This window comes from Aythya fuligula, chromosome 1 (assembly GCF_009819795.1).
Source record: "Aythya fuligula isolate bAytFul2 chromosome 1, bAytFul2.pri, whole genome shotgun sequence".
NCBI lineage: Eukaryota > Metazoa > Chordata > Aves > Anseriformes > Anatidae > Aythya > Aythya fuligula.
In genome coordinates this window covers 14,641,764-14,666,230 of record NC_045559.1, presented here as the reverse complement: position 1 = coordinate 14,666,230, position 24,467 = coordinate 14,641,764, and the positions used below count along the sequence as shown (strand labels likewise).

Here is a 24,467-nt window from a genome sequence, read left to right as displayed (position 1 = left end):
TAGAAAGGGTGCAAGAAAAAAAAAATCACACATTTCTTTAAACTTTTAGTGCAACAAAATTTTGTAGCCTTGTGATATTTTTTACCAGAATACTCTCTGCTCAGTGCTGCTTGCCCTCCGTACCATTCTTCTAGAGAGCAGAAATAAATTATTCATTATTTTCTCTCTTTAAAGAGACAGTATGCAAGGTCCTGAGCTCACTGAAGTCAGCGGTAGTTTGGACTACTGACTGGAGAAGTGCTGCCTGTTACGGGATCATGCCTAAGTAGAAAGTGTCTGAGTATGTTAACACGACCCCAGTTCAAGGCTGAAGTTCATGTGAGGAGACTGGTTGATGTCACCGGCTGTGAAACCGCCACTCCTACAACCGACTGGTTGAAGCACAATGGTAGTAAGTGTCAGGGCTGCCTCCTGTTTTTTACAAATCTGTTGATTTATCTCATTTAAAAAAAAAAAAAAAAAAAAAAAAAAAAAAAAACAGCGCAAATGTTACAGAAACTGGGTGATCACCAATCTTCCATGTTGCCAACACAGCAAAACCAGAAATTCTGTGGAATCAGAGTTTCTAAGGTACTACAGGTTTTTCTTCCTGAGTATACAGAAGTAAAATAAATAGAAATATGACCTTCACCTTGCTAGAATGAGCATGGAGACCTGGATCACTGGGAAGCCATCTCTGAGCTTTCTAAACCTGACAACTGTAGTTTGGTGCTTGGATCTATCTGTGGCAGTGTGGTTGGACTTTGCATGTTTTGCTAACACAACGGCACATTGGGTGTTGTTAACCTGTTAACCTGTTGTTAATTCTTACCTGGACACACAACTGGACATCTCACTCTCTTTGGAAATGGTTCTTTCAAATACACAACAAAAGACTAGCTTTGTTTGAGGTCTCTTGTCCCTCCAAACCTTAGAAAACTCAGTCACACTCCATGGACAATGCAGTTGCTGCTACTGCAAAAATGCAGAGGCTCTGGTTTGAATCAGTCCTTACCACATTAGGCGACAAAAAACACAGAACTAGAAGTGGTCTCAGCTCCACAGGACTTACAATTTATTGTTTTACTCCAGAGCAGTAAAAAGTGATTAAATTACAAATGTTATTCTACAAAAATGACAGTAAAATCTTCACACTGTACCATAACAGCACAAATTCTCCATCGGCCAAACAATGCTGAAGAAACTATTGAGAAGTACTTCTGAATCCTGGAATAAATTTACTGGAAATGGTTCCCTCTTCTTCCTGTAAAAGCCAGACGCATTAATTAACATGAGCTCTATTTGCCCAATCTGAGCCTCAGGGCACTCTAATGAAGTGGAGGAAATTTGGTCTGGGAGGCAAAGAAAATACTCTGTGCTTACTTGGTTTAAAAGAAAAAGAAACTGAGCTGTTGGGATGTTTGGGAACCTTGACGTGTCGGCAAAGCACAAGTGATCCAGTCTAATATTCATGACAGCTACCCTCCTTCCTCCCACAGTCCACAGATAACATTTAACTAGCTGTGGAGGGTGATTTCAGCTGCACATTGTGCCTCAGACACAGTCGGTGTAGCTCAGAGGTTATTAATACAAAGTTCATTGGCTCGGGTGCAGCGCTGCACAAACAAGGTTAAACAGCGCTGAGTGTGTCGGTTCAGATCTGGAAGTGGCTGCGCTGTTTTTATGTGATCTGGGACGTGATGAGTAAGCTTTACTGACCAAGCTCGCTCCATTCACTGTGTATCTGAACCACACGACAAAACCAGGAAGACTCAGACGTGCAGCACAGGAACTTCTACTCATGGAAAGACATCAGATCCAGCAAGCCCCAGCTCAGGAAAGTCTGTCTTGATCCAAGCTGGTTCTAGGCAGATGCACTCAGATATCCATGCACAACACTTACTTAACTCGTGAGGAATCTGGAGCAGTGGCAAAACACAGAGCAGAGACACCTGAGTGGCTCTTTGTGGAGGGAGCCTCAGGACTCAGCCAAAGCTGCCAGACTGTGGTGCATCCACAGTGACTATGCAGAAGCAGTGAAGTAGCTCAGCATCTTCAGAAACTTCAGGGGATCCTGTGGCATTCGTACATCTGTGTGGCAGCATTTTCAAGTTATCTCACCTTCACATTACTCTGGGCAGTAAAGTGATTGAACTTTTACTCCCTAGTGAAAACCTCAGTACGGGTTATGCATTGCATGTCAAGAAATAAATATTCATGTGCTGAATAAAGGCATAATCATAACCTGAAATGAGGTTAGCCTTATGAACCTGAAACTCACCTCTTCCAAAAACCAAGGCAAGAGGTCTGGCAGCATATCTGGAAGGTTAGGAATCCAATCCCCAGCTGAAATACATACATCTGCTTCTAAAGATAAGACCTAACGGTGAGATGGAGCTCTCAGGAGGGTATATAGAAAACCTGACCCATTGTGATCCACTTTGTGAAACCACAAAGCCTGATAACCATTTGAAGGCTGGTTGTCCTGAGATGTGAATCTTGCTGCCCCAGGTCCTGCGGTCGTATAAGCACCTCTTGGTAGGCTGCAGTTCAGAAAAAAGATGCTACACCATGGACTCAACAGGAACTTCAGTAGACAGACCACCAAGCAGTATTTTAATAGAATATTAGTTCGTGTATACACACACACACATAGACATACAGAGAGAGACAAAAGATCTAAACATCAAATTACATATAATCTAGTGTGTCTGCTCACCAAAAGGCTGTGCCATCTCCTGTAAACAGAGCCTTGCACTGGATTTAACCTTGTCCTATAGCACATTCCTCTTATTTTCAGACATGTTACGTTCAGTTATTTATACAGCCTGCATAACACAGAATTTTTAAAGAGTACTTTGAGTTATGACTTAATGAGGCTTCTACACAAGCCTTTGATAAACTACAAGGGAGAAACACCAGTGCTTGCTTCATTCACTGACTATGATTTAAAGTGATGTGTCAGGATTTTCTTTTATTCACTTCTGTGCAAAATAATCTACCTCTCCATGATTCCCTGTGATTGTGATTCTATTTAATAAGACTATTGATGGATACTGTTTTTAGCAATAAGAATAAAATTCTCAAGCCTAATGAAATCTACCTGGATGGCACTAACATCTCAGCCAGTTGTGCGCTGACTAACTCCGGAGCCCCTTCCATGGTGAAAGAATGCCACAAGAACACAGAGGAAGCATTGGGGTGCTGCGGAGTGGTGTAGGGTGGGAAGGTTTAGGAAGGATAAAAGGAGATTGAGCAGACTTAGTCTTCAATTTAAAAAAAAAAAAAAAAGTCTCCAGGCTCCGCTCTTTTCCTTATAGCTCCCAAATGAACAGTGGTATGCACTGAGGTGGAGAGACACAGATGTCTGATACCATCCAGCAATTCCAACCTGTCTGTCAGGCACAGAGGCATTTGGTGCCAACCTTTATAAGCTTAAACTCCACAAGTACTAGCTGCACCAACCCATACAAAACCTAAAGCACAAAGCAGGGCAGCTAGAGCTCTGTTTTGCCTGCATATTTGAACAGAAATGATCAGTAGTAAAGATAGTCTGTGTACTCTGCTCTGGTGAGGCTACACCTCAAGTACTGTGTTCAGCTTTGGGCCCCTCAGCACCAGAAGGACATTGAGGCCCTTGAGCATGTCCAGAGTAGGGCTACAAACCTGGTGAAGGGCCTGGAGCACAAGTCCTGTGAGGAGCGGCTGAGGGCACTGGGGGTGTTTGGTCTGGAGCAGAGGAGGCTCAGGGCAGACCTTATTGCTCTCTGCAGGCACCTGAAAGGAAGGGGTGGGGAGCTGGGGGTCGGCCTCTTCTCACAGGGAACTGGTGACAGGACCAGAGGGAATGGCCTTGAGTTGCGCCAGGGGAGGTACAGGCTGGCAATGAGGAGCCATTTCTGCTCAGAAAGAGCAGTCAGGCACTGGGACGGGTTGCCCAGGGAGGTGGTGGGGTCACCGTCCCTGGGGGTGTTCAAGGAGAGGTTGGACGTGGTGCTTGGGGACACGGGTTAGTGGTGGCATTGGTGGTAGGGGGTGGTTGGACCAGGTGGTCTTGGAGGGCTTTTCAAATCTTAATGATTCTCTGATTCTGTGATAATACTGACATTTAATTCATTGATATGCCATGGAATTACCACCAAGATAAACACAGCACAAGGGATTGGTCTGGGCTCAGAATTACCAAACTGACCAGAAATTCTTCAGGTGAGAAATTCACACTGTGCATAACCATGGTGTGTGCAGAAATTTCAGTCACGCGGCTCTTCTGTGCAGCTGTGACATGACTCTCACAGCTAGAGGAAATAAATACCCAGTTTTGCAATAGTGACCAAAGTGATATGATCTAATCTCCATCCTACTTTGGCTGTCCTTACACACCTCCCAATACATCAGGCTGAGAACACATTTTCAGGAGAGCTTCCCCCAACTGCAGCAGCGGGCTACATTACAGGCTTCATATACATAAAATGCTGACTGGACACTTCTACTATGAAGAATATCACTTCTTATCAGAAATCCTCAGGGAGAAAAACACGTCCATGGATTAATATGGCTTTATTAAACCCACCATTAGGGCTCTGTTTATTAGAAATACCTAAAATGAGTACCTCTAACAGTGTCTCATATGTCAAAGGAAAATGTTATAAGATAATTAATGAAGATCCCCGGCTCTGTTGGTAGGCTAAACGGTGTCAGAACCGATTTAGCTGAACCTGCATTTAAACTGAAGGACAACATTTCCTTATGGGGTGCCATCTGAAACGAGAAGTTACACCCCACGTAAACTACAAATCCTTGTTTCAGTGAGCCGGGTGATCAGCCCGAAGTTGGGTTCAGGGATAACGTGGCAAATACAGCACGGACATCAGGCTTTGAGGTCCCGAGGACCACCTCTCCCACTGCCGCAGCAGCATTTAATTTTTTCCCAGATGTCAAATACGTTCCCTTAACCAGCAACGCGTGATTTAACGCGGCTCCGTTCAGCACAATGCCATTTCCCATTAATGCCCTGACTTTACAATATTTCAGCGCAGATACGGCTTCGGATGAGCTTACGGGAGCTAAATTAAACCATTCCTCGGGCTCTGGCACACCGTGAGGCGCAAAGAGCCAGCAGGAGGAGCGGGGAGATGCTGACAATTAAAAACGCCGTCTGAGCACATCATTAATCGTGGTACCGAGGGCTGGGGGATCCGCCACCAGCGCTCTGCAGCCTGGAAACGTCAGGGTTTTACGAAAAAAGGAGCCCTGTAGCGTGGGTCTGACTTTCTGCAATTTAAGGGAGCGATGCAATTAATGCATTGTTAATTAGGGTGGCTGTTTTCCGAACGGGAACGAGGGTCTCCCCGTCTCTGCCGGGAAATGTGGCCGTGCGGGACGCTCAGGGGCAGGGGGGGCAGCTCGCCTTCCACCTCCAGCCCCCCCCTGCCGGGAGAGCCCTGCAGGAATTGGGGCAGGAGCAAAGCGAAGCCCCCCCCCCCGCTCCCCCCACCCCGCAGCGCGCCCCCGCCTCCGACCCATGAGAGCGCGCGCACAGGGCCGCTCGCTGACGTCACCAGCCCCTCCCCCAGCCATCGCGCGGCGCCCTCGCGTCACCACCGCCCCTCCCTCCTTTCCCCCTCGCCCAATAGCGAGCCGCCCTCCCCCCGCCGCGCGGCGGCGGCCAATCAGCGCGCGGGGAGCGCCGCGCCCAGGCCCCGCCCACACAGCGCTGGCGGGGCCCGCCCCCCTCCCGCGGCGGCGCAGCCCCAGTCCGCGCCGTGCCCGTGCCCGCGCCGCGCTCGTGCCCGCGCCTCGCCCCGTGCTCGCTCCCGCGCCGCTGCCGGGGCCCCGGCGCCATGGAGTGCGCGGCGGCGGGGGCCGAGTTCAACATCCTGCTGGCCACCGACTCCTACAAGGTGCGTGGGGAGCCGGGGGGGGCGGCACCGAGCGGGGGGGGAACCGTTGGGACCGTTGGAAGCGTTGCCCCCCCCCCCCCCCCCGGTGGCCGTTAGCGGGGCCGGGAGCCCCTCACGGGGCGGGGGGGGGGGCGGGTTCGGCGCCGGGGCCGGTGCCCCGAGCACGTGTGGGCCGCGGCGGGGAGAAACGAAAGCGCGGCGGCTGCGGGAGGTTTCGTATCCGGCGGGGAGCCGGGCGTGCCCTGCGGCACCGGCACCCGGCCCGGCGGGCAGCTCCTTCCCCGCTCCCCAATCCCGTCGTTTTTCAGCCCAAAACGCCGTCAGCGCGGCAGGAGGGGAGTGCGGCCCGGCCCCGGCGCTGCCCGGAGCTGACCCCGCAGCCCCTGAGCACCGGGCCTGCGGGATGCCGAGCCCGGTGCTACACACGCTGCCTCATCACCTAGAAAAAGCTAACTTTGTTTTCCCTTCAGGAGCTGACTTGCAATTCAGAGAGGTGTTTGGGGCGCTAAGCGCAGCCACAGTACCACTGCTTACTTTATTACGGTCCCTAAAAGGTTTATCCGTTCACGGGGGGCACGTTTCTGCAATTCAGGCCCCCTGTTCGCAGGAAGGTGAGCTGGAGCCTGCAGGATGCTGATAAGATCTCAGAGCATCTCCTCGAGGGCTTGTGGAGCTGCTTTCATTCAGGGCTTAACCTGGCACCGCTGCTCTTTAAGGTCCACGCTCAGTGTTCACTGTTAACCTTGGTTCAAATGTGGAAGAGCCGCTTCTCTTCCATGTTCGGGACAAATAACACCCAGTACTGTGGGCATGGGTTTAAACAGCATCTATTTTAATTCTAACGTGCCACTGCTTCCCTTAAATTCACTGCATCTGGTCAGGGATTAGTGCTAGTGAGGAGAACTGGGATGACAGACGGCATTTACTTCAGTCTCATTTGCTGATTTGGTAACAGCCCCCAAGTTGTAGAAATCCTAAAGGAGACAAGTAAAGGGCTGAGTTTTTTTCTAGTTCAAATTTAATTTGGATGAAGTTGTCTGTGGCGATTAGGAGCGTTTTGTATTGTATCAGAAGCAGGTGGAGTTGCCTGCTTTGCTTTGTTAGGGCCATTCAAATTGTTTATCTTCCCATGTACTTTGTTCCAAGTCTTAAAAGCTCCAATATCGTTGAACAATGCTTTTACAAGTAGCTTCTTTTATCTTGTTAGGTAACAGGAGCGAGCATCACTTACCTTCTCCCTGGATGATACTGTCATTTCCTAATCAATGAAGCACACTTAGTGGAAGCACTTTCAACAACAATCGTGCTAAAATAGCTGGTAGTCTACAACACCAGACTTCTTACAGGAGTTACCAAGTGCTCTGATTAGCAATTAGAACAAAATTGAGAGTTGATGTTGTGTTTTTCTTCTTTTTTTCAATATTTCTGCTCTATCCGCAATCGCAGCATCTGTTTGCGTGCAGCACACAACAATCACACCGTGAGGCAGAACACGTAGCTGTGCTGGGAAGTTTGCTCGGTGATCCCGACACAGATCCGTACGAGCTAATGGTGGTGGCGAAAGCCACATGAAAATAAACAGCTCGGGGACAAAATGTGCAGTGTCCCAACCAGCACGGCCCTAGCTCAGGCAGCTGTCCATGAGTAACAAGTTGTGGTGTCCCCGGCTCGTATCTGTCACAACTCATTAGTTTGAGGCAGGACAGTGCTGGCTCCGCTGTCCCACTTCTGTGTTGCTACAATAGAAAATTTGGGATGGCGAGAAAATTGATGACTGGTTTAAGTGCCTATCAAAACCCAGGAACAAGTACCGTAAAGCAAAGTAATTTGGTAGGCAAAGATTTTTCCACTGACAGCTGATCCGGCCTCCTCCCTCCCAAACCGCTTTCCTGTCTGGGTGTGTGTCACAGGACATTTCATCTCAAGTCACAGACGATTATCAAACACCCAGTTTCAGTATCGTACTTAATTCTCATGTGCTCCGTTTTCCTGGATAGGAGTTTATTCCCAGCAGGTGAATTTCAGACTTCCTCCGCCCTGAACCCAGTACTCAGATTCCTCTGTGAATCAGGGCTTATGGATCTGTGCAAGTGCTCCATGATTTTGAGATAAGGTTTCAGATTGCCTAGCTTATCTCTAGCCCCAATAACAATATAAATGTTTTAAAATCTGATGATTTTTTCCCTCCCTCGGTACTTTGTTGCATATTCTTAAGCTTCTCCAAGTCCCCCAGGAGTATAACTCCCCATGTGCTGGGTATTCAATGCCATCCCCTCCAGGTCTGGGCGTGGGCATCTGGTATGGTGTGTACGTGTCTTGCTAAACAACTAAAAATGTAGGTAAAACACATTTTTTAATTCTTCGGACCACAAGACTTTGAAGAAGATGACCCATGCAGAGTTATTTGGGGAACTGCTTTGTGTTGATGCCTGATGCAGTGATGATACTTCTAGCTGTGAAGCTTTCTGCTGGTGACCCGATGTTGCTGACAAAGGCCAGCACGTGAAGTCAGGATCCTTGTTGCTAGTTTGAGAGCTGGAGGAGGGGCCATCAGCAACTTCACTCCTTGAAGTTGACAGTTCCTCATGCAAGCAAACTGCATGCTGTCTCGTTCTGTCTATACCAGGAAGTTCCTCACTCTGTTTTTTCTTCTTTTTTTTTTCTTTTTTCCTTCTTATCAGGGGTTAATGTGTCCTAACGTTGCCCTTCCTCCCATCCGGGCCATACCATTCCTCCCTGTGGTGCCTTTCTCATGCCCCTCTCTGGCAGGTTTGCTCCCTCATGGTGCTTCCCAGAGAAAAGTCCCGTGTCCTTCAGCTCCTCATCCATTCGGTGCTGCTGACATGCTGCCTCTCTCTCCTTTCTCTTTGATTCCCAGCGCTCTGTTCATCCCACGTTTGTTTGTTTGTGCACAGGCAACAAATCTTCCAGGGAATCCCTATCAGAGACCGTCCTGGGGGCAGCTTGGCAGAGCTGTGAGCCCAGCCTGGAGAGTGTGAGGAGCAAGGGGAAGGGCTGTTGGAGGGAGGCACAAGCCTCGTTTGCTAAAGCAGTGATAGCTTCTGTTGTTTTTACCAGTGGGCTGCCTGGCTGCTGCTTGGGATGGTTTGTAATTAAGCTGATAGCTCTAACAAGCTGCGATGCAATTACTCCATAGGAGGAGCGACTTGCCATCGGGACTGTAAATGAGATCTGTTTCTCTTTCGGGATGCTCTGAGGCAGCTTAAAGATTTTTGCTTAACTCCATACATCTTCCATGTTGAATCTTAATTATTTGTCGTTGCGAGTGACTTCTTACACTCGGCATGGATGCAGAAGAGCACTTGTGAAGCATTTCACACCAGTGTGTGTTTATTCTCAGGCTCCAGCAGGCGGCACGTGCTTTATTTAGAAGGCTGTAGGTATGCGAGGAAGAGTCATGAGTAGCCTTGAGCTTATTGGGTTTGATTAGTACTCAATGGTGGCATATTATTCTTCTTTGGGGCACATATATGTGGATATATATTTATTTTAATTGATAGGAGTTGGACTCAATGATGCTTGTGGGTCCCTTCCAACTCGGGATAAGCTATGATTCTAATTAAAATCTTCTGGTAGGGGTGCAAATGTGTTTTGTTGCCTCCTTTTATTTTGCCAGTGGAAGATAACGGAACCTTCTGGGCTGGCATTCCTTGTAGGAAGCAACCTTTGCTCTGTCAGGGGCTGTTATCTTCCAAATTTTGACAGCCATGTGGTGGTGTCCCAGCCCCCAAGTCGTCATTGCTCCGAGGGAACACTGCAACGGGACAGGATCCAGACAGTTTTTAAATGAACGGGAAGTACACCTTCACTGAGTCACTGCAGCTTTCGTTTTCAAAAAGTTAAATGTGTCTCCTTTACATTTAAGGATCAGGAAACTTGTAGCAGTATGTGAAATACTACAGAGGACTACTTAAACATGTGTGAACAGAAAACATAAGGTGTTTTGTCATCTTTGTTATGATAATCTTGGATGCAAAACACTGGAATTTGGGGAGGTAAAGAAATCTGTTGTAAAGTGTTACCTTTTTTAAACATTTTTTTTTTTGAGCATTTTAGAATACATTTAGTTACAGTGCTTACACTTGACCTTGTTTTTTAGATGAACGTGAATGTGGTCACTTTGAGCATCTCTTGCTGTTATGAGCAGCTTCCTCAGAAGTTTGGTTATGTGCATGTGTTCACCTTTCTTTCCATAGTACTGCCTGATCTGTTAACTATTTCTTGCTCACCTCTCATCCTCTTATTTTTTAACCTGTAAGTAAGAGATGATGGATGAACTAGAATACAGAGACATTCAGATTGGTAGAATATCAGCTTTCAGTCTCGGTCATAACCTGAATTAGTTTCTCCTTCTCATCTATAAGAGCCCCAATATTCTCACTTAAACACTTCCCTAATCTGTGTTTGCTATGCTTGTGCCACTTAAAGTCATCTGGGGTCTCTCTGACGCTATTTTCTTATGGTAATTCGAAGTTCATATATGATCAAAATAAGAAGATTGTACTTGACTATTAGGTTTTTTGTTTTTGTTTTTATGCTTTCCTGCAAGCACCTTGCACTTAATCTACCATTGTTGAATGCCTTTTTTTTGTTAACTTCTTAAAGGTTGATTCTCCTGTGGTTGCCTTTTGTGTTCAGATAAGTTTATTGTTTAACCACACCAACTCTGGGTTTGGTTTTCATTTCTACTTTTATTTGTGGTACGTGTTCCTTATGTGACTGCTTTGGAAGCAGCAAAAGCATCCTTGTTGCATCTGATTGCTCGTTGCAGGTTTTTTTCTTCCCGAAGAGGGTCAGCAATAACTGCTGTTAGTTATGTTAGTTAGTTAGTTACCCAGTGAGGTATATTTGATGAAGCATTTCCTTTGTTCCCAATTACTGGTTCACTTCCTCCGTTGTCAGCTGTGTTTTCCATGGAGGTTATGGGCAAGCTTTGCTTTGAACCCCTCCATGGGTTGAACCCGATGGAGGGTTAGGTGAAGTGCTCTTTCAATCACCGCCTCCCTCTCCCTACACGAGGTTTTCACCTGGTAATACCAGCACTCCGGCTCTTACAGGTGCTTCTTCAAAGTGTCTCCAGCAGAAATGCCTGAAGCCCCCCTGCAGTAAAGTCACCTCATTCAGCGGGTTGTATGTGGGGGCGAGGATCCCCCAAACACATCTCTGCCAGCACTAGTTAGTTCAACGAGCCATTCTGACACCTCATCCTGCAACTTTGGCTCTTCTTTTTGTCACTTAGAACAATTCTTATCTATACTGATATGGATATAGCCCATTTTGTTGTATGAACGAGGCTTGCAGTAGTGAGCAAGCCATAATTTGTGCCTTAATAACTTTCTGCAGACCCTGAAGTGACCCAGTTGAATAGCTCACCTACCAACTTCCTTCATTCCACATTCCTTCAGACTTATTTTCTCCCTGATTCTCCCTTGTTTCCCCGTGATTCTGTGTTTCTGCCTTGGTTTCAGTAACTGGGCTGTTCCATACCTACTTTGCAATAATTTTCAACTAACCCCAGAAAATTCAAGTACCTTCGTAGCTGAGCTGGCGTTATCTTATTGCTTGTGGAGTTACAGTACAGGCCAGACCCTGCCGGTAGATCTCTGCGTTTTGTTTTCTTTGCTGCAGACGGGGCTCAGAGGCATCTTTCTGATGGTTTGTGGTATCAACGTGTTGAACGCCAGGGATAAACCACTGCTGGAGAATTTGGCCACACCTGACTCCTGTACTTACGTCAGACCTGGTTCCCCTCCTGTTCTCAAATGCTTGATGTGTATAGACTTAAACAACCTTTTTAAAGTAGTTTCACTGCAAACTCTTGTACATCAAAGCTTATAAACGCAGGCTGTTACTCCAAAGGGTTTATCATCTAGCCTACAAAAAAAAAATAATACAGCCCTTTGCCTCAGTTCTCCCTGTTCTGTTATGAGTACCTGTTAATTCATTTCTTTTAAAATGTGACTTTTAATATTGGGTGTTTTCTTGGAGTGTTTCCTCGGATGCCTGACCCAAATCTGATTTGTGCTTTATGTTCTTCTCAGATGGCTGACTAGATTTAGCTACACAGATGAAGTCCTCACAGAGGTGTTCCTTGCCCAGCATGCACCTTTGCTTGGATTAAATTTAATAAGGAGCAATCACAACTGGAGGATAGGTGCGGTCCTAGTACATAACCTTGTCGTAGATGGCTGGTTGTCAGACTTGGAGTGGACAAAACCTAAACCACAGTCTTGAACTAAGTACCAAAAGGCATTAGAAGATATTTTGGAGTTCGGTTTTTTTTTTGTTGGTGGTGGTGGTGATGGTTTTTTTGTAAGGGGTCTCTTAATCCCCTACTGGGACTTTGGTTTTGCTTCTGTTAGTTTCTGTAGAAGAGGGGTTTTCTGTTGAGTTTCTAGTCACTTCTGCTTATCAAGAGCCTGTCTGTAGAGGTCCAGCTTCTGTCATCCCCTACCCGAAAGCATGGGTTTACCAATGCTGTCTCAATCTGCAAGTCACGTAAAACACATTTCAAATGCCACCCGTTGTCATGGATTGTTTTTTCTACTCTTAAGTAGAATACAGAGAGAATCAAAACATCTGACAACAAGGGCAGCTCTGGCAATTTTCAAAGTGTACTTTTCCTTGTGCAAGCGCCTTGTAGTCCTGTTCGTGTGGTTGGTTGTAGAGGTTTTGATTTGTTTTCCACGGGTGCTCTGTCTCTTCCGTGAGTGTTCCCGTTCCCTTGGGCTTGATCCTTCCTCATATTTCATTTATTTTCTACCCCAGACATTTGACTACGTATCCAAGTGCCTGCCCAACACTCTGGTGCATGGCTATTAATTTCCTACCTCCCAGACATCCAGAAATCCCTGCTAACAGTGAGATCTGCAGTGATGCTTATTAAGCAGATGTGCCTCCTAGGCACCTTCTGTGCCCTGCCTGGTAGCTTGCGGGCACAGCCGGGTCCAGACAAGTGCCCTCTGGCTGATGGCTGCGTGCTGGAGGCGCAGGGTGACACCGTGACTTAGCACAGCAGGGACATGGAGGGTTGGGAATGGATCCAGAGAGCTGCAGCTCCTGCTGAACCCATCGAGAACAGGGGAAATGGCTCTTGTGGATGACTTCTCACGCACCTGGAGTAAGCAGCGGTGGGAAGATTTGGGCCTTTCATGCTGTGCTTGTGCCTTTAAGTACCGAGAAGTCTGTGAGATCCTTGCGGACACCCAGTGGGGGTTTTTGATTTTTGTAGCTAAAACCAATAGCTCTGTAGAGCATCAAAGAAAAGCACAAGATATTTAAGATTGCAAAGGTGAAGTTTGCTTAGATGTGAAATATCCTAATTGCCAAGGATGTGTATTTTTCACTGTCCAAACAGGTTCTAGTATGTGAAGAATAGAATTAAATGTTACACACATAACTGTTGGAAAATAAATCATCTTTCAAGTACTTGATGAAATTTAATTGATAAACTGACACTACTTTCACAAGCAATTTTTATCTAGGTTGTCATCCTTAGAGATAACTTTTCTGGAAGCTAGTGGATATACACTTTCAGGTTAAGATCTAATCCAAAGTCAGGAAAAAAAAATCCAAACCTGTGATTTACTGTTTGAGGAACTTGAGTGCATCTTTTTTAGGTTGAAACTGCCAGCACGGTAGTTTGATGGAGCTGTTTCCCCAGGCATGCTCCTTAAAGGATAAATTGGGCTGTTGGCTTTCCAGCTGGGTTTCAACATTCAGCTTCCAGTCTACAGCCAGAGCAGCGTGTTTTGGGATCGTGCTTCAAAGCAGAGCTAGGATGGGAAGTCCATGAGGAAAACTGCATTGAAATGCGCCAGGGGAAGGTGGCACCGACTCACTGTGTGCGCTGCACACCTAAAGTGAATTTGGGGCCTGTAACCCATTGATAGAGAGAAATGTTTAGCTGGAGGAGATGCCTTGGAACAGCAAAAGCCAGAGGTGTGTGTTTTTTTTTTTAAGCTGGTAGCTGAGAGTCATGCAAGTTTTCATGATAATGTAGATGCTAACTTCAGCAACCTGCCTTTGTAACTTGGATAATTAAACTTCGTTAAAGAGACTTGATTTGGCAGTCTCATGTTGATGTAGGTTTGGTTTGTTTTTTTTTTACCTTGCTTGAACCATTGTGGATAAAACAACAACGTTGCATCTTTTTGTTCCAGATCATATTCAAAGAATTGGGGTATTGCTCTGGGGAATTGTTTGGGGGACGCTGGCTGTGTGCATTTGGAGCTGGCGCGCTCTGTCGAGTGCTTCTGAAATCATGAAGCTGTAGCATGCAAATTGGATGAAGAATGAAAATCAAGTTAACCGGAGTTCCCAAGTGATATAATCAAATGAGAAGCCCCAGCTTAAAGTCCTGTCCCTTACATGCTCACAAAAAAGAACAAATTTTTTCACGTAAGGGGATTGCGTGGGTGCCCATACTCCGGTTAGTCAGCAAGACGTGACAAACAGTGTATTGTTAGACTGCTCTGTAGTAGGTTTTTTGGATTGTTGTGTGGTTTTGTGTGGTTGTGGTTTTGTGCGTGTGGTAACGGGGTGAGCAGAACTGCCTGGGCTGGCACTGGGATTCACTTTGTTGGGAGCTCTGCCTGGAACTGGGAGCGGGCATGTTACAGTTGGTGGGGTGAGGCTTTTCCTAATAGAAACCAAATCTGTCGGGCAGTTTTTGGCTTTGATTTTGATGTGATTAGCAGTAGGCATTCTCCCTTTGGAGATTCAAAAACTGTTTTTTAAATCCTTTAATAGACAATTTTATCAATACAGGTTAAGGGAAACTTTCAAATGTTTTACTTTGAAAGTGTCAGAGGTGCATTTTTTAAAAAGACAGGACAATGTTAAACTGTCCTTTTTCCAATTCAGTGTGGTGTTGGAAAGGACACTCTTTAGGATGGTTTGGAGTAAGGAGTAGCAGCAAGTATAACTCGTAGTTGAGATGATAAGTGTGGACATTTCAGAAAAATCCAGATGTATTTCATGCCTTTTTCAAGTTTTGTTCTTGTGTGTGATGTTGCTTTACTCGGCTGTAGGAACAGTTTTCTCTTACGGAGTGCATAGACTTCTTCACAGACTTTTCTTAATAATTTTAGAAAAAATGTTGATACCTCACCTCTGGGTATGCCTTAAGCTGCTTTATGCATCCTGTAATTTCAACATTCAGATTTACAATATCAAAGTTACATCACTTTGTGTGTGTGTGTGTAATATGGAATTAGAGGTTTTGCATGGGGTTTGCTTTTTACATACTAGTAGATAAGAATTTTGCAGATTTAAGTTGCTAATGTTTAAAGTACAGCTGTTTCAAACAACACATTACCCTAAGTAAATTTATGGGTAGATTTATTAATTACCAGTAGTTAATAAAAGCTGGTGTGGCTGAATCCAGTTTACCTGGATATGTTCATGTGACCAGTTTCCATGTGATATGCGCTTTCGGACTGCAACTTTTCGTGCTTCCTCTATGCCAAATGAGAACTTTGTCAGAAATTGGAAAAAAGTACAAAAGGGGAGGTACAAACCCCAAGCAGATCTCGTAACAGTATTACCAGCAGTAACAGGTTTGTAAGCTGGCTTTAACATAATCTCAGCTTGAGAAATGCACTCTGCCCGTGGATAATGGGACGCTTGGGTAGGTGCCATTGTCGGTGCCTTCTTGAGTCTCGATGGCTTTCACCTGAATTGCGTGATTATAGCCTTCAGCACTTCAACTACAAGCAGAGACCTCCACGTTGGTAGTGGAAGACAGCTCTTGGGCTTGGCCAAAGCATGGTGGAGTGAAAACTGCCCGGGTAGGTAGGTCAGTGCCCAGTGCTGATCCTAAAATCCCAGCCAGTGTCCTTCCCAGTTAGTCAAAGCAGAGGGTTGAGTGCTGGCCATGAAGGCTACTGGGGAAAAAGGCCTGTTATGGAAGCAAAATAAGATAAAGGAGACAGACCTCTGAACTGAAAATTGAAGAAGTGGGAAATCCCCCCAAAGACTTGCTGACTGTAGAGTGTAAACAGGGAATAGTCCAGAAGAGTTGGAGTTACCGTAAGCTTTAACATACAAAGAGCTCTGCTGCAAACCCTAATATTGCCCAATGACTTTTGATTTCTCTTTTTGCAGTGTTGTTTCAAGTACTTACTGAAGTTTTTCTTAACGTAGGTTACACACTACAAGCAATATCCACCTAACACAAGCAAAGTATATTCCTACTTCGAATGTCGTGAAAAGAAGACGGAAAATTCCAAATTAAGGAAAGTGAAATACGAAGAAACCGTTTTTTATGGCTTGCAATACATTCTGAATAAATACTTAAAAGGTAACTGACTCAAAAGTAAAACTTTACCTGAAAATAAATACCTTAATTTTTCTGAAGTCTTTCTGGAGTTGTAGAATTTTAAACAAATCCAGACTATTTTGGTGCAGTACAGGTGGTGGCAGGCATAAGATATTATTTATGTGATTTTGAAAATGAGATGACCGCCCTTGTTAAAAGGTACTGACTTCTAAATTCAGGCACCATTCTACTGTTTCTTTGTGACAATGGGTTACTAAAAACAAAGAGGTGTTTGTATCCCTACTTCAGGGGGTTAAATTGAAATGAATTGAAGTGGAGCAAGACTTCATAGAACCACACAGAGGTACACGTCACATTTTGAACATGAATTTTAGTCTATTTGCTGATTTATTTAGTGTGTAAGGCAGTAATATCAATTTCCCTTAAATTTTTGTTGCCACTCAGATTGCTGAACAAGGCAGCTACATGTGAACATGTTTTCAATATTGACAATTTTAAGAGTAACATCTGAAAAATCCATGGTGGCATTTAAGACTTCGCTTGCTTTTTTGCATTATGTGTGAATGTCATCTGTTCTGACCCAAATGCAAATTGCCTTCTGCCAGGCTTGGGAAGGACAACTTTAGCCATATAGCTTACTTGTCTTTTATCTTGAACCAGAATTCGTAAATCTCTCTGCAAGTTCTGCCAGATATTGGAATTAGACTAAAATCAAAGCACTTGATAATCTTTTCTGTAGCAATCTGAGGATTGTTCTCTAACATTGCAAATAGAAGATTGGTCACAAAGCAGCAGCAATGATTCAAGTAATGTGGTTAGTCTGTCTGTTTGTGTCACAGAAGTGTTTAATCTGATTTTTTAAGGCCTCTCTATAGGGATTCTTTCTGGAGCAGCGCAGCTTGAGACCTGAGCTAGTCAGGTTGTGTCTTCTGTGTGCTGAGTTGCACAATTGTCACGCTCCTTCAGGAAAGTCACAGATAAACAAAACCCTTGACAGGTTATTAACCATCATAAAATAGAAAGCTGAAACTTTTCTTGAGTCACCTGCTGACCACAGTTCCCTTAGCATCCTAATCTATGTAATAAGTTAAATTTGGTTTGAGCATAGCTGATTTACTGCACTTGACATGTTACCTGTGTTGTTATTTTTTTGAGGCAAAGTAACTTTTCTGTGTCTGAACCTATTTGTTATTATTTCCTAATCTTTCATTTGTTTCTGGAACCACAGGTAAAGTGGTAACCAAAGAGAAAATCAAGGAAGCCAAAGAAGTGTATAGGGAGCACTTTCAAGACGACGTCTTCAATGAAAAGGGATGGAACTACATTCTGGAGGTAAAAACTTATGGAAATAATGCAAGGTCATCCTGAAGGATTTATGTATAAACTGCAAAATAAATTTCACAGTCTCTTCTTTAAATCAAGATATTTTAACTGTAATACCAAAGTGTGGGTAAATTTAGCTTTTTCATACAGTGTACAGGGAGTAGAAGCAGTCAGAGAATAATCATATAATTGCAAGTCCATGGAGGAAAAACAATTTTCATCCTTTTGGATGCCAAATACGGCTTTGCAGGTAATAAGGATTTATGGCTGCTGTCAGCCAGTTAAAATAAGTGGGGGCTTATTGGCAAGTCTCCATTTATAATATAGTGCTTAGTGGTTGGTTGCATCATTTATATTGCTTTCTGTAACTAATCATAACCATTTTTATTCCAATGCAGGAAGCATTACAACTTCTTGTATGTGTAAATAGTTCCAGAAAATGTGTTTTGTTCAATTGTTTCCTAAATTTTCCAGAGATACTTAAGTTGAACTTCATTATGAAATACAAGGCTTGAACATTTGACACACAAATCTTCCCAAGTCTTTCCTCAATTTATCCTCTTTCCCTTTTGTTTAAAATGTAGCAGTCTTCAAGTAATTGCAAATATCTCTTCTGTGTAAAGCCACCAGATTCAGAGTAGTAACACTCTTCAGAGTTGTTCTAATTTCTGCTGGTGAATTAAATACCAGGTTTCATTGTGGATTCTTATGAATGGCATTTGACGCTTGAAAACACAATTTTTAGCCTTTTGCATTTATTTTCACATGGATACCCTGACTGGATGTATTTTTGGTGGCATCTGTGAATATATCTGGATATCATCTTGCAATAAGGGTGAGCCATAAGGAGTGCAAAACAGAAAAGTGAATTTAAGTGTTGAAAATGGCAGCGAGGTAAATAACATTGTTCTCTAAGAGGGACTTAGGTGTTTGTAGAGCACTTGTATCTACTTGAAACAGCTACAACTGTGAATTAAATACATATTTTTAAGTTACGTTATAGATTGTGGGCTACTCTAATCTGTATTTAATCTTGACCCCCCTTGGGCTAAACTGAATTAATACCTTGTTAATGCTGCATGTCTGTCCACACTGAGTTTTGATATGGTTTAACTAAACCTGTTTCAATGGCTTATTCAAAATAGCCTTCCCAAGTACCCTCTGTGTACTTTATTCCTTGTGTTCTTTATTCCTTGGTCAGATTTTCTTGCTAAAACAGTACATATATAAAAACAAATATAATTTCCATTTTGTTCTTAGATGCTAGTGGCGCTCAAAGTGGAATGGCTTGTTCCCTTTGGGTGCTTGTCTGCCCTTATGAGCACCCAGAGGTGTTCTATCCCTCTCTACTACTGCCTGCTCTCTTTGACTCTGTTAACTGGTATGTTGTGTTAGGTAAAGTGGAGGGAGCAATGGCTGTATGAGTGACATGCCAAAATGAATTTGAAATGTATGTACGTGAACTTGTACAGAGTAAATGAAGAAGTAAATACCTACAGAATGGAGGGAGTGGAAAGGAGGAATGGGATTCCTGTGGAATGAGGGGATGGGGTAGAGGCTGGAAGCAAACAGGAGCTGGTGAGGAGCATTAGAGTTGTAAGCCCTGAACATATGGAGTTGATCTGGGCTAAAAAGGATATTAATGATGATTTTTGCCTGAAATGCTTACCAGACACACTCTGCGTACATTCAGGAGATACCTCATTACAGAAAGAAGCTGACTCTACCTGAAAATTGTGAAAGATGCTATAGCATTATGATGAATTACAGTATTTTGATGAATGGTGCTATAGTGGTATGACACGACCCTGTTGCTTTTTCCGTGGACAAAATGAACACCTTTAGCAACTTTTAAATCTGTTTTGTTTTTCCACCAAGTTTACTTCTGATTGAATCAGTAATACATAATTTTGAGCCTTTTTGAAGGCTTCATTGTCCTTTATTAAACCAGAACTGTTATCTCCAAATTTGACAACTAAACCCTGTGTGGTATGTAAACACTACTTGCTTCAGTGTCTTACACTTCAGAAGAAACCTTTTAACTGTAGTATAGAAAAGATCTTCGTTGAGTTTTGGGCACTGTTAACAATTTTTGTTACCTTTAAAGAAGTAATATCACGCGAAGATTTCTGTCAAAAAATATTGACGTGCAAAATGTTTTAAGTATTGTCAGTTTAGCTTGCAAAGTTATAATTACTGTTTTAGAACTACTGTTTGCAACTTACTCTTTTGCAGAAGGCATACTCCACAAAATACTCTTTCAGGGATGAAAGACTGAATTTAACAGAAGAATGACACTTCGAGATTGGATTTCATGTGTAGTGAATAGTTGAGATGACAAAATATTCTTTATGATAGATGCTAAATAGATCCTACTCTAATAAATTAACAAAGCACACTTCTAGACCAAGCAAAACTAGCGATTTTTGTTTAAGATCTACATAATAGCTAAACAGTTGGGATTTTCTGCTTTCTTCATGTGAAAATCGCATAGCAGATATTTCTTGTTCTGTGAATAGAGCATATTTCTTTTTATTGACTATTTAAGCTTTTATGCATCAAGGAACGAAAGTGATAACCAGAATTTGGATTGATAAAGATACTCTATATAATTTATTTTTTAGGTTATGGAGTTTTACTCCTTTTTGATAAATGCGTTTTTCTTACTCATTTGGGTTGGTCAGTATATAAACAAACTGAATTATTTTTAAGGTCGAAAGAAAAAAATAAAAAGCTTTATCAATGAACTCACAGACTGACTTTTATCCACTGCAGTTAAGTATGAGAAGTAGGTTCCAACCTTCTGTTACCTAATAATATTGCTGTTTCTCACACAGAAATATGATGGCCATCTTCCTATTGAAATAAAAGCGGTTCCTGAGGGCTCTGTCATTCCCAGAGGAAATGTTCTCTTCACAGTAGAAAACACAGATCCAGAATGCTACTGGCTCACAAATTGGATTGAGGTCAGTTTTGGAAGGCTAGTATGTTTTTTCTAAATAAATATTAACACACTTAATTTAAGGGTTGAATCCCTTAATAGCTTAAAGAGATTCTCTGGCTGCTTTCATCTTCTGCTTTAAGTAAGCCTGGATTCTTTCTTTAGTGCTCTTACCTTTTCCCACTACCTGGCAAGTGACTGTAATAGTTTTTACAGGAAATCCACAGCAGTACTTTTATTAATGAGGAAAAGAGGAGGAAGGGAGATAAATGTCTGTAGCTTGGGAGCAATAAGTCCCAAGATGGCCAGTACTTACCTGCCTTATAAAGGTATTATAAAGGCAAATTACTTTAACCTAAAGCAAATTGTTGGAGCCATCAGTACTTCCTGAATGGGTGATGAAAATAAATAGCCCTTTTTGAACCTGATTAAATACCAAGTGGGGATTTTGGAATCCTAAGCAAACTTGCACCTAATAATGTGTTGGGTTTTATTTTAGACTATTCTTGTTCAGTCATGGTATCCAATCACAGTAGCTACGAATTCTAGAGAGCAGAAAAAGATTTTGGCCAAGTATTTGCTGGAGACTTCTGGCAGCTTAGAAGGACTGGAATATAAACTGCATGACTTCGGCTACAGAGGAGTTTCTTCACAAGAGGTAATGCTACTTTTCTAGTAATTGGAGAAGCCTGATCCTTCTTAACTATAAGGGATAGCAGCATGTATTTGTTAACAGTTACATCTATGTGCAGCAGTGAAATTGTGAATACACAGAGCACTGCATTTGGGCTTATGTGGAGTGGGTAAATCTGGGTAGGTGGGTGTGTCTGAGCTGTGTCTGACTGCTAGGCTGGGAGAGCTTTCTTCGATGTAGAAACCGTCTTTCCTGTGTAAATGCATTAAGAGTGTATTGGTGAAACAGGAACTGAGTAAAAGTTTTGTTTCAATCTAGTGCTAGCCAGTAACTGGTTTTAGGCTTCTATATTTGGCCTGGCAACTGAGAGCTGCATCTTTTTCAGACTGCAGGAATAGGAGCGTCAGCTCATTTGGTGAACTTCAAAGGAACAGACACTGTAGCTGGAATTGCATTAATTAAAAAGTACTATGGAACAAAAGATCCGGTTCCAGGGTATTCTGTTCCAGCTGCTGAACACAGGTAAGATTTTTGGCTATCAAAACTTTTTTTTTTTTTTAAATAGAAAAGTTACATGTTGTTAAACTTACTCATCTTTGTATTCAGAGTTTTTTCACTTAAAAGGATGAGGCAGGCTTAAACTGTTTCATTTATACCACACAGTATTAGCCATGACTGACCCAGCTATAATGGCTAAAGTTCGATACTGATGTCTTTTGCATGTTCTAGGGGCACAGCAATGGTATGTTTTTTTTAAACTCAAAATGTTTTTTTTTAACTCAAAATGTTTTTTTAAAATGTTTTTAACTATAAACTTCTTAACACAGTCTAAGTAAAGTAGGAGTTGAACTCAATGATCATTGTGGCTCCCTTCCAATCAGGATATTCAGTGATTCTGTGATTCAACATGTAGATGATTTTTAGAATGGACTTGGGGGCTTACAGGCAAAAAAAAAGTAGTTACTGAGGATTCATGTTATGAACTTTAAATTTGTTCTAAACATAAAATAGTAGCATGAAAAATTGTATAAGATGCACCTTTAGGCTTTCACAGATCATGTTCTCCCTCCAAAAGAAGCTGTTCTAAAGCTTCCTATCAGCGTAACTAATTCAGCCAATTGATCCTTAATCTCGCACTGAGTTGTTCACAAGCTTGAGCGTAAGGAACTGGTCTCAAACAGGTAATTGAGATGAAGAAAGAGCTCTTGGTGTTGAGATAGGAATCATGTACAAGGTCAGGAGTGAGGGCAAACCTTTGGATTTCACTTGTGTGTGTCTTTGCATACTGAAATGAACACAATATAAAGGAAGGGCCAGTTGTGTTTTTCTCCTAGCAAGTACAAATGTAGTTCTTTTTAATAGGGTTATTTTCAGTCAGAATTGTAAGATAGATAACACAAGTTCAAGTGATTAGTTCTAACGTGATTATCTTTGAAGGTACATTACTTCATATAATTTTCTGGACCATTGCAATAGTGCTGTTCTAAAACTGCTGCTTGATCAGTAGATATAACAAAATTTGTCTGACTCATCTCTGATTAGCTTAATACTACAGTTAAATCAAAAAATGATTAATAAAGTGACTATAAAATCCTTTGTAATGAAAGGAAACATGTGGAAGCATCTTTTGTACAGCAAGTTGAAGTGGTAGTATGAGAGCAGGCAGATCAAGTGTGTTAGTTTGTATTGCCAAATAGAGACTGCAGTAACTCTTTTCAAGCTAGAACAACAGAAGAGTCTTGTGCAAGAGACCCAAATTGTTCCAAAATTGTTCTGCTGTTCCACAACTTCCAGGGTAAAGTGTTGTGTGTGTAGTGTTCACTTCTGGCACACCACCAGGGTGGTTCCTGTAACTGCCCCAACCTCCTGGAAGAGAATTTTTTGTCTCTTCATTACCATGATCCAGGGCTCGTGTACACAGAAGTTAGTGCTAGTATTTTATGGTACAAATTCAATGCACACTAGCTCTTACTGCACACCTACACTTGGTATGCGTGCATTTAGTGTTCACACACAAGTTATTGATGAAAGTTATGTCTGCTGCTCTACAACAGCCACATACAGGCAGCTGCTGCAGATCAGCTGGCATTGAGTAACCTAGTACCTCTCAGAGCAACTCTGTTTGATATGCTTGCCTGTACCCTTGTACCAAGGATAATGCTCTGAGATTCCTGTAGAAGAACCTTTGTATCAGTGAGCTTAATGGCTTTAAATTGTTATACAAAAAAGGCAAATAAATTGTTTCTGTTTAAGTTTTTTTCTAATTTATGCTGCTAGTTCTCAACTTCCCTTTTTATAGTCTGAGGTTGCCAGAGCAGATGGTCTGTTCTTGTATTTGTAGTTCCCTAATTGTCTGAATGTCAAATTTAAGAGAAACTCTAACAAAAGTTTGTTTTTTTTTTTTTGTTTTTGTTTTTGTTTTTTTTAAAAAAAAAAGTAATGTGAAAGAAGCTTCATGCGTCCAGTGTTTGTTTGAGTTGCAAAGATGAATCCAGGTTGCTGTTAATGCATTTACTATCAGTGTAGCACAGAGCTGATAAAAATATAGTTTGTGCTCTCCTGTAATCACATTGCCTATCGTTATCTTGAATTATTTCATGTAGAAAGTACAGGATGTGTGATTTAATGCAAATGCTCCTCTAATATGTATTTTTCAATTGACTTCACAGTACCATAACGGCTTGGGGGAAGGATCACGAAAAAGATGCTTTTGAACACATAGTAACACAGTTTTCTTCAGTGCCTGTATCTGTGGTTAGCGACAGCTACGACATTTACAATGCTTGTGAAAAAATATGGGGTGATGACTTAAGGCATATAATTGAAGCCCGAAGTCCAGAGGCACCGCTTATTATTAGACCAGATTCTGGGAATCCTCTTGACACTGTTTTAAAGGTAATGTTTTCTTAAAGTCATTCGTATACGTGATTGGGAAGGACAATTTTTTGTTTTGTAATGACAGGCTAGTAAACATAGGAAAAAAATATTCTAACTTAGTATGTTTATTATGCTTTGGATGTTTTTTTATCTATGAAAAATCTAAATGTTTACCTTATTTAAATGTAGATATGGCAATTGTTTTGCAATCTGAATGGTTTTATTGTTTACTTCAAAATCATTCTTGCATACCGTTCCTTGAAGCCTTTACAAGAGTTACCAGTTTTGATGGACTAATGATGCTGGACTGATTCTATAAAGAAGTCTTTCATCACTTAGTAACAAATAAAAGGGAGAAAAAACTTGAGTATTGATAAATGCTAGGCAAATAAGACATTTTACCTCCAAGATTAGGTATCTTGGAGTCCTGTATTAACGTAATTTTGCTATTTTATGCTACAAATACATATTTACTGCTCTTCTCCCTTTTGTAACACATCCGTTTAAGTC

The 24,467-nt window shown here is 42.6% G+C and overlaps 1 protein-coding gene across 2 annotated transcripts in view; it reads left to right on the top strand.

Annotated features, from left to right (window-relative positions):
* Window positions 1–5,773: 5,773 nt before the first annotated feature.
* The window catches only part of NAMPT (nicotinamide phosphoribosyltransferase), a 30,238-nt gene continuing 11,544 nt past the window's right edge, over window positions 5,774–24,467 (top strand). For both annotated transcript variants that reach the window (XM_032190781.1, XM_032190771.1), the window contains exons 1-7: window positions 5,774–5,879; window positions 16,047–16,203; window positions 17,411–17,514; window positions 20,343–20,471; window positions 20,946–21,104; window positions 21,466–21,602; window positions 23,750–23,975. In XM_032190781.1, the coding sequence (XP_032046672.1) occupies window positions 5,820–5,879; window positions 16,047–16,203; window positions 17,411–17,514; window positions 20,343–20,471; window positions 20,946–21,104; window positions 21,466–21,602; window positions 23,750–23,975 (972 nt within the window). In that variant the 5' untranslated portion in view covers window positions 5,774–5,819. The remainder of the gene's footprint in view (window positions 5,880–16,046; window positions 16,204–17,410; window positions 17,515–20,342; window positions 20,472–20,945; window positions 21,105–21,465; window positions 21,603–23,749; window positions 23,976–24,467) is intronic.